Source organism: Nyctereutes procyonoides, unplaced genomic scaffold, assembly GCF_905146905.1.
Source record: "Nyctereutes procyonoides isolate TBG_1078 unplaced genomic scaffold, NYPRO_anot_genome, whole genome shotgun sequence".
In the NCBI taxonomy this organism is placed as follows: Eukaryota; Metazoa; Chordata; class Mammalia; order Carnivora; family Canidae; genus Nyctereutes; species Nyctereutes procyonoides.
The window spans coordinates 29,120,657-29,136,333 of NW_026575020.1; the positions used below are offsets into that span (position 1 = coordinate 29,120,657).

The window sequence follows — 15,677 nt, forward strand, 5'->3', positions numbered from 1 at the left end:
TCCCTGATGATGAGTGATGTCAAACGTCTTTTCATGTGTTTGTTGTCCATCTGCATGTCTTCTCTGAAAAAAATGTCTATTTAGGTCCTCTGCCCATTTTAAAAACTGGGATTGTTTGCAGGGTTTTTTGGTGTTAAGTTGTGTAAGTTTTTTATATATTTTGGATATTAACCCTTTATTGGATATATCACTTGCAAATATCTTCTATTCACTAGGTTGACTTTTTGTTATGTTGATGGTTTCCTTTGCTGTGTAAATCTTTGTATTTTGGTATAGTCTCAATGGTTCAACTTTGCTTTTGTTTTCCTTGCCTGAGAAGATTTCATTTATATGTAGAATATAAAAAAGCAAAAGAAACAAAAAACCAAACAGACTCTTAAATGCAGAGAACAAATTGGTGCTTGCCAGAGAGGAGGAGGGTGGGAGGGTGGGTGAAATAGATGAAAGAGGTAAGAGGTATCGACTTCCAGTTATAAAATAAGCCAAGGAAATGGAAAGTACAGCATAGAGAATATCGCTAATAATATTGTAATAACATTGTATGGTGACAGATGATGACTACATATACTGTGGTGAGCATTGCATGATGTATAGAATTGCATCACTGTTGTACACCTGAAACTAATATAACATTGTATGTCAATTATACTTTGATAATAAAATTTTAATTACAAAATTTAGTCTAACCTATTTTAATGCTAAGAAAACAATTAATTTTGCTTATGAATGTCTTTGTTCAATTGAAGGCACTTAGTAAGCAAACATTTGTTGGTGCCTATGTTGCAGACAGTTGGGGAAATGGATGGAGTCAACAATAGTGGAGTCTCTGAGTTCCTGCTCCTGGGGATCTCTGAGAGTCCTGAGCAGCAGCGGGTCCAGTTCTGGATGTTCCTGTCCATGTACCTGGTCACAGTGGTAGGAAATGTGCTCATCATCCTGGCCATCAGCTTTGATCCCCGCCTGCACACTCCCATGTACTTCTTCCTGGCCAACCTCTCCTTCACTGACCTCTTCTTTGTCACCAATACAATACCCAAGATGCTGGTGAGCCTCCAGTCTCAGAACAAAGCCATCTCCTATGCAGGGTGTCTGACACAGCTTTACTTCCTGGTCTCCTTGGTGGCCCTGGACAACCTCATTCTGGCCACAATGGCATATGACCGCTATGTGGCCATCTGCCGCCCCCTCCACTACACCACAGCCATGAGCCCTGGACTCTGTATTTTGCTCCTCGCCTTGTGTTGGGCACTTTCTGCCCTCTATGGCCTCACCCACACCCTCCTCATGACCAGAGTGACATTCTGTGGATCCCGGAAGATCCACTACATCTTCTGTGAGATGTATGTTCTGCTGAGGCTCGCATGTTCCAACACTCAAGTCAATCACACAGTGCTGATTGCCACAGGCTGCTTTATCTTCCTCACCCCCTTAGGGTTCATGATCATGTCCTATGTCCGAATTGTCAGAGCCATCCTCCGAATACCCTCAGCCACTGGGAAGTACAAAGCCTTCTCCACCTGTGCCTCCCATTTGGCTGTAGTCTCCCTCTTCTATGGGACACTTGGTATGGTATATCTGCAGCCCCTCCACACCTACTCCATGAAGGACTCAGTAGCCACAGTGATGTATGCTGTGGTGACCCCCATGATGAACCCTTTTATCTACAGCCTGAGGAACAAGGACATGCATGGGGCTCTGGGAAGACTGTTCCTAGGGAAAGCCTTCCAGAGGTTGACATGAGATAATTTTGGGTATTGAAGTGGAGACTGGGAATTTCCTGTACCCTGTGCAAGCCATTGTCCTATGGGAGACACAAGAGTGATTAAGACATAGCTCCAGTTCAGAATCAGCTTATATATCTGTGATGAAGAAAAGACACCTATATGTAACCCACTGTCCCCCAGGACTCGCCAGCTTTGGCAGTGCTAACACTAATACTGGAATTTTGCAGGTTCTAATCTTTCAGCTTTCCTGATCATAGGACTACAGTGCCACCACTCTAGCCTTTCAAAATATGCCAAACAGCAAACAAACAAACAATCCAATCATGAAAGGGGCAAAAGACATGAAGAGAAATCTCACAGAAGAAGACATAGACATGGCCAACAAGCACATGAGAAAATGCTCCTCATCACTTGCCATCAGGGAAATACAAATCAAAACCACAATGAGATACCACCTCACACCAGTGAGAATGGGGAAAATTAACAAGGCAGGAAACCACAAATGTTGGAGAGGATGTGAAGAAAGGGGAACTCTCTTGCACTGTTGGTGGGAATGTGAACTGGTACAGCCACTCTGGAAAACTGTGTGGAGGTTCCTCAGGGAGTTAAAAATAGATCTGCCCTATGACCCAGTAATTGTACTGCTGGGGATTTACCCCAAAGATACAGATGCAATGAAACGCCAGGACACCTGCACCCTGATGTTCATAGCAGCAATGTCTACAATAGCCAAACTGTGGAAGGAGCCTCGGTGTCCATCGAAAGATGAATGGATAAAGAAGATGTGGTGTATGTCTACAATGGAATATTACTCAGCCATTAGAAACGACAAATACCCACCATGTGCTTCGACGTGGATGGAACAGGAGGGTATTATGCTGAGTGAAATAAGTCTATCAGAGAAGGACAAACATTATATGGTCTCATTCATTTGGGGAATATAAAAAATAGTGAAAGGGAATAAAGGGGAAAGGAGAAAAAATGAGTGGGAAATATCAGGGAGGGAGACAGAACATGAGAGACTCCTAACTCTGGGAAATGAACTAGGGATGGTGGAAGGGGAAGTGGGTGGTGGTGACTGGGTGACGGGCACTGAGGGGGACACTTGATGGGATGAGCACCGGGTGTTATTCTGTATGTTGGCAAATTGAACACCAATAAAAAATAAATTTATAAAAAAATAAAAAGACACTAAACACACACACACACACACAAAACAAAACATGCCAGGTTATGACCCAGGGAGGGGTCGGTCTCTGGTGCTCTCTAGCACACATCCACTCATGGTCCTGACCTGGCCCTCTCTAATGTGCCTGCTGCTTATAAGCCACCTGGAAAAGACAACTTGCACTATCCTGTGGTAGGTTCACTGGGAGAGGTTGCCCATTTCCAGCTCTGCTGGGCACAGCTTCCACTGCTTTTGTGCTAACCTATGCTCTCTCTGGACATTGTCCCTTGTTGTTCAGGGAAAACTTGTAGACAAGTTCTTTTCCTTTGCTCTAGGTTGATTTTCACCTCTTGGGCTTCAAAGCAATATTTACTGTGCCTTTCTTCTATGGGAAGACCATAACATTGGGCAGCCCATCCTACCTGTCATTACTGTGGGTCCTCACTCCATTGAGCCATCTCTCCTGTTTGCTACCGCTCTATCCTTCATTCAAAACAAAACTCCCCAGCTTCACACACACTCATGAACAAAGGGAATAGAAGGGATAGGAGAAGAAATGGGTAGGAAATATCACAAAGGGAGACATAACATGAAAGACTCCTAACTCTGGGAAACGAACTAGGGGTGGTGGAAGGGGAGGAGGATGGGGGGTGGGGGTGAATGGGTGACGGGCACTGAGGGGGGCACTTGACGGGATGAGCACTGGGTGTTATTCTGTATGTTGGCAAATTGAACACCAATAAAAAAATAAATTTATTATTAAAAAAAAAGGAGTGGTGGTGGAGGCAGTAGAATGCAGGAGGTAACTGTGAGACTCAATCTATACTTGGTTCAACCAGCCATGTAATGCAATGAATAGAAACTGAATAGCAACTAATGAGAAGGGTTACACTGGGATGTGGCAGATGGAAAGAGGGAGCAATCCTTTGCAGATCAGTCAGTGGAGCCAGACTAGACTTTGACAGACAGGGAGAATTGAATTGATTGGAGGTTCAATTCACTCGATAATGACCAAGTGCCTATTAACGGCCTCAAATTGGGTTACAAACTTGAATCAGGAACTCACAATAGACAGGGAAGAAGAGTATTTTAGTACCATGTCTGAAGGCAGTGTTTATGCTCTGGGCAGAAGGGTTGGGGGGGCACAAAGGAGAAAAGCCTAGCTTGGCTTGTTAGTGAGGGAAGATTCAGGGGAGGCTTCCTAAGGGTGGTGACAGCTGAGCTAAGACTTAACGTAACGCCATGCCATGCAAATTGCTACCCAGGGAAAGTGGTGGGGCAAAGTAAGATTGCTGCAAGAGAGGAGGGAAAATGGTATGTAGAGGAGTCTTCCTGTCTGCAGTAGCCAGCCGGCATTCTCGTCCCAGCCCTACCTATCCCTTGTGTGGTCATAGTCATCCCCAGCTAGGCCATCTGTACATTGAGTGCAATAGCATTTTGTCACTCAGAGGGTAGCCGTGAGATTTAAAGAGATAATAGTTGGCCCATATTCAGTGTTATTATTATTAAGCAGAAACAGGTGGACAAAGACAGAGGCAGGAAACAGCCTGACAAGTGAGGGGAACGTGCCAGCTGAGTGTACCTGCTGAGACAAGCGGCAGCCAGTGATAAAGTTTAGAGCGTAGGTGCGAAGGATCTCAAATGGCCTCCAATGCCTTTTACAAGAGCTTAAGATAGAGTCTGTAGACAATGAGGTACCACCAGGAGGTACCTCATTTGTTGGTTTTAACTTTCATTGTTTTTATTAAGCTAACAAATGTGCATTTCTTGCAAAAAATGTTCAAATAAAAATAAAACCAAAATAATTACCTGTATTTCTACTACCCAAAGACAACTATTTGGTATAAATTCTAAACTTTGACTTCTGCTCCATATAATAGATAGATAGATAGATAGATTTCATAATGAATTCAAATTGTTTTGAAACTTGCTTTTTCACTTAATAATGCCTTTCTATGTTAGTAAATATTCAGTTGCCTTATACTTTAATGCCTACACAGTATTTCAGTGTGCAATTTAATAAATATAGCAGAATTCATTTACCACACTCATTCAATATTTAGTTGCTGTTTAGTTTTCCTATTGTTTGCAACATGGCAATAGTGTCTCCATGTGTACATCTTTGCTGTCTTCTTTGATTGTTTCCTTAGAGGAAATTGGTGAAATGGAATTGTGGGGCCAAATGTTTTTATTGTTCAGAGCCTTTGATACATTTCCTGAATCATCCTCCACAAAGTTCATAATGACCTAGACTTTCCCAAGAGGGGTCACAAGATTTTGTTTTTGTTTTGTTTGTGTGTATTAGCCTTGTGGGATGTGGGAAGGCGAGAAAGCTCCAGAACTTTTAAGTACAACAGGCAAAATCCAAAGCAACATTGTGCTTCTTTAGCAACCTTGTTCTACAAAGATGGGACAAGGTTTCTGGTGAGCTCAGCTTCTGATCTGTCACTCCCCAGGAAGCTGTGCCCATGAGAAAAAAAGCCTCCCACTCTTTCAGCAATCCAAAGGAAGGCATTGGAAGGCCTGCACTGACCACAGCAGGGCTGCTGCAGTGAGTGTGTCAATCACTGCCTGGTAGGATGGTGTCAAGTCCGCTCCACAATAAATGACTTCTTCCTCAATCATCCAGAAGGGATGACATCCAGACCATGGGCGTATCTTCCTTGGACAACTTTGGACACAGGAGGCAGAAGGAGGAGGAATGGCAGATGGTGTCTCTGTATCTTTCTTTGTCCTCTTCATGCCAATAAATATATATTTTATTTAAACTCCTGAGTGTGGGTGGCTCAGTTGGTTAAGTGTCTGACTTTGGCTCAGGTTGTGATCCCAGGGTCCCGGGATCCAGCCCCACATTGGGCTCTCTGCTCAGCAGGAGTCTGCTTCTCCCTCCACTCCTCCTCCCTGCTCATGCTCTCTCTCTCTCTCTCAAATAAATAAATAAAATCTTTAAATAAAAGATTTTAAAAATAAGCTTAAAAATAAAATCTTCAGTGTTAATGTTATATCTAGAGTAGTGAATTTTATATATATACCGCAGTCAGAAGGCCAAATTAAGCTTATTAAAAGCTGGGGGCTGTGAGGGGGCTCATGCACTCCAAAATCTCAAAACCCCAAGTAAGCTCAGAGGTAGGTTACTAAAGGCATAAACTGCATCCTGTTGACAGTTTCTGTTGAGCACTAGTCGCTTGATAAGCATTGTAAAGAAGCCAAAAAGCTGGTTTAAGCGAATGTCTAGTGTATACTTCCTGAAACCTTAGGTATAGGGACATTTTGCAGTTTTAAAAGACATAAGGTTACAAAAATAGCAGCTATATACAAGATGGTGTCTCTTATGCTAAGCCCCTGATATCCCATTAATGGTGTTTAATTTGGTCTTTTAAACTGTGGCAGATTGTAAGAAACTGTTATTATAGGACATATAGGCATTTTCCCCATAGCCTAGTTAAAAGATCTGTGACGTAAGCTCTGATTGTTCAATAGTCCCCCCTTAAACGTGGTTTTGCTCTCTGCGATTTTGGTTACCAGTGATCAACCACATTCAGGAAGCAGATGATCCTCCCGACACATTCCCAGAACGTCAAAAGTCTACTGATGCTACATCACAATATCATTCATCTCACTTTATCTCATCATGTAGGCATTATATCCCCTCACATCACCATGAGAGGAGTTAAGATATTTTAAGAGAGAAAAGACCACATTAATGTAATTTTTATTATGCTTCACTGTTTTATTTTATTATTACTTATTGTTATTAATCTCTTACTGTACCTACTTTATACATTACACTTTATCCTAGGTATGTATGTGGAAAAAACATAGTATGTATATATATATGGTGAGTGTGTGTGTGTGTGTGTGTGTGTGTATAGTTCGGGACTATCCTGTAGTTTCAGGAACATTGTTTATAAGGGTTGGCTTATTTCCTGTTGAGTAAGGAAAGGTTAATGTATAGGCAGAGAGAAATAGGGGGACCCTGACTAAGCTATAAGGCTATTCCTGGCAGGCAAAAGCACTAAGCCAGAGTGACCAAGAGATAGAGAATAGACCAGACCACCTGGCCCCAGATATTAGAGAGTATCTTTCTTTGGTGGCTTCACTGTAATCACAGAAAATGGCCAGACCTCAAAGAAGTAAGTCATTAAGGATGTTATTAATAGTCCTTGCTCAAACCAAGATGGCACAAGAATCTCAAGGCTACAAGCTCCTTGGTCAACTTTTCAATAAAAGACCGGCCCTAAAAACACTCAGTGGCAACCCATTTGGGACCCCTTTCATTCTAGAGAGCTTTTTCTTTCCAGTCTGCTCTCACCTTCACTTTATAAACTTTCACAACACTTCACCATTTTGAGTCTTCGACTCTGTGAGACAAGAAACTTGTCTTGTCTTGTCACACCATTTTGCCTTACTTCTAGAATGGAGCATATTGGAAGTAATAGAACACTTGGAGTGCTTTATCATCCTTCACTTGATCAGGACTCTAACTCAACTTTTTGTCTCTCTGGCTCCGTAAGCCTGCTAAAGCTGGGTTCATGGCTCAGCCCTCTTAGCCCCTGCCTCAGAATCAAACAAATGGCTTGTAAGGAAAACAGCACGATTGTCAGTAATGTCTCTCTGGGATTCCTTTTTTCCCTGTGTTTTGGTTCCTCGATTCATTTGGTAGCTCTTTGATGCCTGTCAGACTTCTGAGGGCAAATATATTTCTTTGCTTGACCAGGTGTGTTGACACAAAATGAAAAAACCTTTTAGAATTTATTTTTTTAAAAAAATAAATTTATTTTTTATTGGTGTTCAATTTACCAACATACAGAATAACACCCAGTGCTCATCCCGTCAAGTGCCCCCCCCCAGTGCCCATCACCCATTCACCCCCACCCCCCACCCTCCTCCCCTTCCCCTAGTTCGTTTCCCAGAGTTAGGAGTCTTTATGTTCTGTCTCCCTTTCTGATATTTCCCACACATTTCTTCTCCCTTCCCTTATATTCCCTTTCACTATTATATATATTCCCCAAATGAATGAGAACATACACTGTTTGTCCTTCTCCGATTGACTTAATTCACTCAGCATAATACCCTCCAGTTCCATCCACGTTGAAGCAAATGGTGGGTATTTGTCGTTTCTAATGGCTGAGTAATATTCCTGCCTGGGATACACAATCTTCACAAAGAGAGTGCTCTGGAGAAGGAATGTTTAATACAGGAATATATGTTGTTTTGTTACATCAAGAGTTACAAATCATTGTGGTGAAGGACATTTAAGAAAACTACAGATTTTACCTTATGCTTTTAGTATGTGCAAGGTTGTAGGCTTCAGAGATATGGGAACGGAACTTGGGGAGATTTTTATCTTACCTTGAGTTTGACATGTTTCTTTTAGTTTATTTGCTAGCAAAGCAGATGTACAATGTGTGCTCAGGGCAGAAATATTGCCCATGCTTTGAAGTTTGGAGAAGTCAATGTGACCTTGGGAGCCCAGGAGCGAGCTCACAAACATTAAAAGTTGAAAATTCCCTTTATTAGAAGCAAGTCTATAATGACTCTTCTCAACCAGAGTCCCAAAGGGAATTGAGTTCTAATGACTAAGGTGTCCATTCTATGTAGTGGGTTAACTTCTGTCCTGTGCCTCTAGAATGTTGCTGGCTATGAGGCCTTGGGAGAATTGAGAGAATCGTCATTCAGAGAATTTTATATAGGGCTTAATTCTGTTATGGAAACCCAGTTGTGAAATGCTAGTGTGAATAATTGTATTAAAGTAGCTTAGGCCACATGCCCACACAGAATATATGCCAGTACCTCCACTCTGGAGCCGCAGGTGGGACCACATTCCCAAAACCACCTGGATGCCAAATAGAAACTGATAGCTATTAGAAAAGGGGAAATAGAAGTTAGGAAAACCATAAATTTTCACTACCAGCAATTATCAGGTAAAATAAAATGTAGATTTCTGGTTTCCTCCCTGACCAGGAAGTCATTACTCTCATCCTCAAAATAAGAAAAAAGGTGAACAATCAAAACAATAATAACTCTTCTAGATCTATCAAATAATTGAGGTCACATAAATAAAAATTGAATCTTTGCTTTTGAAAACCACTGAGATTGGGGGGGGGGGCGTGTTAGCACAGTGTAACCTAGTCTATCTTACCTGATAGAGATGGAAAAAAATTTTTCCACTCAATGTGGGATACAAAATCATAAAGCATTATATATATATTTTATTTTTATTTATTTATGATAGTCACACACACAGAGAGAGGCAGAGACATAGGCAGAGGGAGAAGCAGGCTCCATGCACCAAGAGCCCAATGTGGGATTCGATCCCGGATCTCCAGGATCGGGCCCTGGGCCAAAGGCAGGCGCTAAACCACTGTGCCACCCAGGGATCCCATCATAAAGCATTATAAAGAGAGACTGTCAATCTGAAAATAAAGAGCCACAGTGAGAGGCAAATGAGCATTTATTTAGGATTAAAGAATTGCAATTCAGAGATCGCAGGTTCTGATAGATACCCAGACAGTGCCCCACTTACTGGATGAAAGCAAGGGGCTTTTTATGAGGAAAAGGAAGGGGCAAATACATGGGCAGAAGAAGAAAAGTTTTCTATGGGACAGGAAAAGAGTGTCTTTTAAGCATGTAGAGGTGGGGATTTATTGGCACCTGCACACAGAGAAGTCATGCTTCTTCATGTGTTGTATGTGTGATTAGCATGTCAAGTCTCCACCCCTGGGCATGATTTTTAGTATTATAACAATAGAGAAAGCAGGGGAAAGGTCAGCTCTGGGGTCCATCTTGGCACAGATTGGTTTGGTTTCATCCTTGCCAGACTTCGTAGTTGAGTCTCTCCTTTGGTAGATATCCTGCTTCTGCATTCCTACAAGATATACTACTCATGGGGCATAGAGTTTCAGCTATCAAGGAAAACTGGACTTTTCAGTTAGGGCTGAGAAAACCAGAGTCCAGTCCCTGTTCTTTTTCACCAAGGTCTGGGGATGTTAGATGGGTAATAAATAAGACTAGTTGGGGCAGTGTCAAATGCTCACAGGGTAGGTGGAGTGGTAGAAATACTGGTGATAATATTCTCAAAATGTTTTGAGTTCAGTCCTAGGAAAAAACTAATCCAGCTTATTGTAATCAAGGATCATTTAATGTGAAGAACTGTAGAGATGGTCTTTTATGGTATAGGTAGGAACAAGCCCAGCCATAGAAAGGAAATTTCTAAGGTTTCAGAGCAGTGGTTACAGTCCACATTCCTGATTTTTACTCACAAGAATTTTTCCCTTTCAGGGGAGCTCATTCTCTTTAGCCCTGAGGTGTCTGGAGAACCAAGAGTGTCAGGAAAGAGACATACTTCATCTCAGCTCCTCAGACTGTATCGGCAAGCACTGTCCCCAAAGGCAGGGAGGCTGACAACTAGGTGGAGTAGTGGAATTGTGGGGGATGAACTCTGAGCATACAAATCCACCCTTCTTCTCCCCTGTCAGCTCTACTCTCTGTTCTTCTAGGATTGGCACCCAGCCAGAGGAAGCAGAAGAGGAGTACCTAGACTATTTTTCATTATTATACCTTCAGCAAAACTTATTTTTTTTCCTAGTTAGAAGAAAATGGGGAAGGGGAGCCCAACAATAACATCAAAGGTGCTAATTATCTCAGGCCACAAGCCACATAGTAGGAAGTGATTCCGTAATAGGAATTTTATTCTCGGGATCCCTGGGTGGTGCAGCGTTTTAGCGCCTGCCTTTGGCCCAGGGCGCGATCCTGGAGACCCGGGATCGAACCCCATGTCGGGCTCCCGGTGCATGGAGCCTGCTTTTCCCTCTGCCTCTCTCTCTTTCTCTCTCTGTGACTATCATAAATAAATAAAATTTAAAAAAAAAGAATTTTATTCTCATCTCCCATCGTCATTCTTTATTTTCTCCATACTCATATTTTTTTCTTTTTAAGATTTTATTTATTTATTCATGAGAGACAGAGAGACAGGCAGAGACACAGGCAGAGGTAGGCTTCCCGCAGGGAGCTGATACAAGACTCAATCCCGGGATTCCAGGATCACACCCTGAGCCAAAGGCAGACCCTCTAGCACCGAGCCACCCAGGTGTCCCTCCATACTCATCTTTGAGCTCAACATTCCTGAGGCATCTCATTTGATAATACCAATTACCCCATCCTCTCTCAACTCCTGTTCTCTTGTGTCCTTTCCCTAATTTCTGTCCTTCCTTCTTACCCCTTCTGCTCACCATCCTATCCTGTTCCTCCCTATATTTTCATGTTATATCTTCATTCCTCCACTCCCATTCCTGTCATATCTCTCTTGTGTTTTCTTCCCATCCACATTTCAGCCTGGCCTCAGTTCCATGGCTCCAAGAAGAGATCACAGGTTTAGCCATGGGACAGATTTAGGAATGACACAGCAGAAGGACAGTAGAATTGCCAGGATAGGGTAAGTAGCCCCCCAGTGGAGGCTGGAGAAAATATGCAAATCAGAAATGGATGAGTTGAAGGCTGGATAAACATTAAGATGAGAAAATTCTCTGGATTGGAGCTATAGTGATGTAATTATAAAGTTAGGAAGAGACAGCACTCCCAGAAACTTCATTTATGAGCATTGTCAGAGCTAGGAGGTTTGGGAGTTAAAAATAAGATTTTGAAGGAAAAGGTTATATTGTACATTTCTCACTGGAAAAAAAGTTGAAGGGCCTGGTTGAAGTATAAATGTTCATTCTTCCAAAGACTTTATCATATATGTCAACAAAAGAATTCATCCAATAACAAAGACATGACAGGGATGGAGATGGAACATTCCTTTTTTTTGACATGAAGATATGTCATGTATGCATTAATGTAGCTTTAATTTAGTGATCCATTTCTCTCTATAGACCCTGTCTGTTCACTAACCATCCTAATGGGTTCTTGTGTGGTAGTGAAGAAAAGAAATTGATTTTTCTTGGAGGTGAAAGGTGAAGTATAGAATAGAATAAACTTGGCCCTGTGCCAATGGTTACAATGGCTTTCTGCATTCTGATTTGGTTGAATCCTATGTCTCTACCTGAAGAACACTTCACAGTGATATTCCTGGTTACTTAGGTTAATTGGTTACCTATTAGCCAATAGTCATTCCTTGTAGGACATTGCTGTCCTACCGAGCTTCCAAGGCTTCAAATCTATGCAGAAAATGAGTATAGCCACACACAAGGTAGCAACTTACCCAGGGCACTTGCTCATATCCCTTTATTTTATTTGTTTTTCTTTATAGCCCTTATTGCTCTGTGATATTCCATATATGATGCTTATTTATATATTTTGTCTCTCTTCATTAGAATGTGAGCAGCATAAGTGCAGAGACTTCTGTCTATTTTGTTTACTAGTCCCCTAGGAGAGTTTCTGGATCACTGAAGCAATTTAATAAATATTTGCTGTTTGAATCAATTATGTAGGGCTTCTTTGCAGGACAACTACATCACATAAATCTTCAGGCAGTGAGAGATACTGGCTATGGACCATTTTTCCAGGTTATTGCCTTCATGGGAAGTTTTTCTTAATCCAGAAAAGGCAGGAAAGATGGGACACTATTAGCCCTTAGGTCAATGACTTCCTCCCCACAAATACCCGCCACAGGGCATCCTGAACATCAGGGTTTCTAAGGCTGTAGATAAGTGGGTTCAGCATGGGATTGATAACAGTGTTGAAGACCCCAACCCCTTTATCCTTGTCTGAAGACTCTCCAGAACCAAGACACATGTAGTTGAAGATACCAGTACCATAGAAAAGGCAAACCACAGTGAGGTGGGAGCCACATGTGGAAAAGGCCTTATTCCTGCCTTCCACTGAACGAATTTGTAGAACTGCAGCTGCCACCTGTGCATAGGACACAGTGATGAGGACCAAGGGGGCTACAGCCATGAAGGCTGCTGCTACAAAGAGCAGCAACTCGTTGAGCTGGGTGCTAGAGCAAGAGAGCTGGAAGAGCTGTGGGAGGTCACAGTAGAAGTTATTGACTATATTAGGACCACAGAAGTTGAGGGTAGTTAGAGCAATAGTGTGATTTAGTGCATTGGTGAAACCTAAAGTCCAGGACACAGCTACCAATATTCTCTGGACATTCTGGCTCATGTGGGTGTTGTAGGTGAGGGGTCGGCAAATGGCCAGGAATCGGTCATAGGCCATGACAGTCAACAGGAAGCAGTCCATCCCAGCCAGAAGGTGAAAGAAGAAAAGCTGTGTGAGGCAGGCTCTGTAGGGAACTGTACGTTTGTGGGACAAGAGGCGAGCCAACATTGAGGGAACAGTGACAGTGATGCACCCAACATCCAGCACTGACAGGTTCCCCAGGAAGAAGTACATGGGTGTGTGGAGTTTGGGTTCCACCAAGATGGCAGCCAGGATGCTGAGGTTGCCTCCGACTGTGACCAGGTAGGCAAAGAGGAAGACTACAAAGACCACAGACTGTAGCTGTTCTGTTTCCACTAGGCCCACTAGAATGAACTCAGTAACAGATGTCCTGTTGGCTCCAACTTCTGGATCCATGAGTTTCTGTAAGGAAATGTCCCAGGAGGGGAGCTATCAGTCCACTCTGATTTATTTATTCAACACAAATGTTTTACCCCTCCCATGTTCCGAGCCTCAGTCAGGTAAGTTCTCAACTATCTAGGGGATATTTCCACTCCCCAGGTCACACCTCACTCACTGATCCTTAATGCCTTTAATTCCACTCTTAGCTGAGATGCCCAAAATCATCACAGCTTTGTCTCTCCCATCCTGTCCTAGTTGAAAGGGTAAGAATACTTGGGAAAATGAATTAAGGCAAAAGCAGACTTCCTCTTTAAATGTAATGAGATTAAGATGGGTTTCTCCATTTTATTCTGGGTGATCAGCCCAAACCAATAAGCAGATTTCAAAATAGAAAAATTAATATTTTCAGAGACACTAGAAAGCATTTGAAAACCCACGTTTCAAAGCTTCTAGAGATACTGAAGTTCAAGCAAAGATATAGCAAGGCTGAGACCCATGATTGCAGGTATCAGATAGGTCACCGGGTATATTTCTCCAAGGTGAGGGACATATGCTGGAAGTATAAATTCAAACTCCCTTGGTCAATAAATTGTTAATATTCTTGGTGCTAACTAAGCCTTTACATTAGACTTTGAATAACAGCTTAAAATTATTTATTCTTTTTATAGTATCTGCTACTTGCCTCTAAAAACAATGCTATAAGCATGACCTGTGGGTTGGCTGCATCTGGGTGCAGTTGGCTTTCTGCATCGCACAGCTACCTTCCACTTGTCCTTGACTTGGACACAGTGGTTTGACCAATAGCTCAAAGGAGAGATCCTCAAATGAAGCAGACACATAAGTAGAGAGCCAGATTGAGCCAAGTTTTGCAGATCTTATAATAAGATTCTGATAAAAAAAAATCAATGTTTGTCTATTGCCCATGGAATAAGTAGAGCTAGAGCTTCCTAAAAGTAATGTCATGCCCTTGCATAGAATACACTGAAATCGGAGGGAAGCAGTTGGGAGTCTGGTGACTAACAGAAGGGAAACAGTAAGGGGCTCACATGAGTGAAAATTTGGATGCAGTGATCTTTAAAATACCCTTAAAATTCTAGGATCACATGACTGGTGAGATGGAGGATCATTCTCAGGCATACTCATCATCAATGAAATTGATAAGTGCTTTGCAAATGGACAGATCAATGAGTGGATAGCAGCTCTATACATTTACTACATTAAAGCACAATGAACTACTCTCTGTTTTCCCTTTTGGGTCTATTTTAACATAAGGATTAGACTGTGACCCTGTGATTTTCTACCTACTTGTTCATGCCATTTTCTCTACCTGCAATGCTCTCTTCCAACTCCATCTTCCACATATTTCAAGACTTGACTTAAGAGTGGTTTCCTGGAAGTTCCCTGTATCAAAAGCACGTCTGTCTGTCTGTCTCCCAAGGTCTTACTACACATTATTTCATGTAACTTATTATTGTTTATCTTCTTGATAAATCATTTTTCTGTAGAGTATATCTCCCCTACTTCTCTGTAAGTGACATGAGGACCAAAAACATTTCATTCAGTTTTACAATAGTTATACTTATCATAATGCTTTAGACATAGTATATTCTCAATGTTTATTAAATAAATGAATGAATGGCTCAAGTGTTCACAGAATTGCAGAGAAAGAGAGCATGGCCCAGTGTTGTCACGGAAGACTTTCTGGACAAATTGGAACTTGAGCTAGACTTTTGTGGATTAGTGTGATTTAGGGGAAGTATAGAGACAGGTATAGGGTGCAAGGTTGTTGCAGAGAACACTACTTTCCTTGGTTTCATGGGACAAGCAGGTAATGTAGCTATACACACTAACATGTTTCCTTTCAGGTAAACTACTCAAAAGAATAAGGCCCTTACTCAATCACAAGAAGAAGTTTGGAAGGACATCAAACACGTGGAGGTTAAGGACCATCCTGCTAAAAGATAAAAGGGTCAACCAGGAAATTAAGGAAGAATTAAAAAGATTCATGGAAACTAATGAGAATGAAGATACAACCGTTCAAAATCTTTGGGATGCAGCAAAAGCAGTCCTGAGGGGGAAATACATCGCAATACAAGCATCCATTCAAAAACTGGAAAGAACTCAAATACAAAAGCTAACCTTACACATAAAGGAGCTAGAGAAGAAGCAGCAAATCGACCCGACGCCCAGCAGAAGAAGAGAGTTAATTAAAATTTGAGCAGAACTCAACGAAATTGAGACCAGAAGAACTGTGGAACAGATCAATAGAACCAGGAGTTGGT

The 15,677-nt window shown here is 42.0% G+C and overlaps 2 protein-coding genes across 2 annotated transcripts; one reads left to right on the plus strand and one right to left on the minus strand.

The window, feature by feature from the left end:
* Positions 1-759: 759 nt before the first annotated feature.
* On the plus strand, positions 760-1,740 carry LOC129514448 (olfactory receptor 1D2). The gene has a single exon (XM_055333030.1). It carries the CDS (start codon positions 778-780, stop codon positions 1,738-1,740), a length of 963 nt encoding a protein of 320 aa, XP_055189005.1. The 5' UTR covers positions 760-777.
* A 10,722-nt stretch (positions 1,741-12,462) lies between these two features.
* On the minus strand, positions 12,463-13,422 carry LOC129514692 (olfactory receptor 3A2-like). The gene has a single exon (XM_055333428.1). The coding sequence runs from the start codon at positions 13,408-13,410 to the stop codon at positions 12,463-12,465; it is 948 nt and encodes a 315-aa protein (XP_055189403.1). The 5' UTR covers positions 13,411-13,422.
* Positions 13,423-15,677: the final 2,255 nt, after the last annotated feature.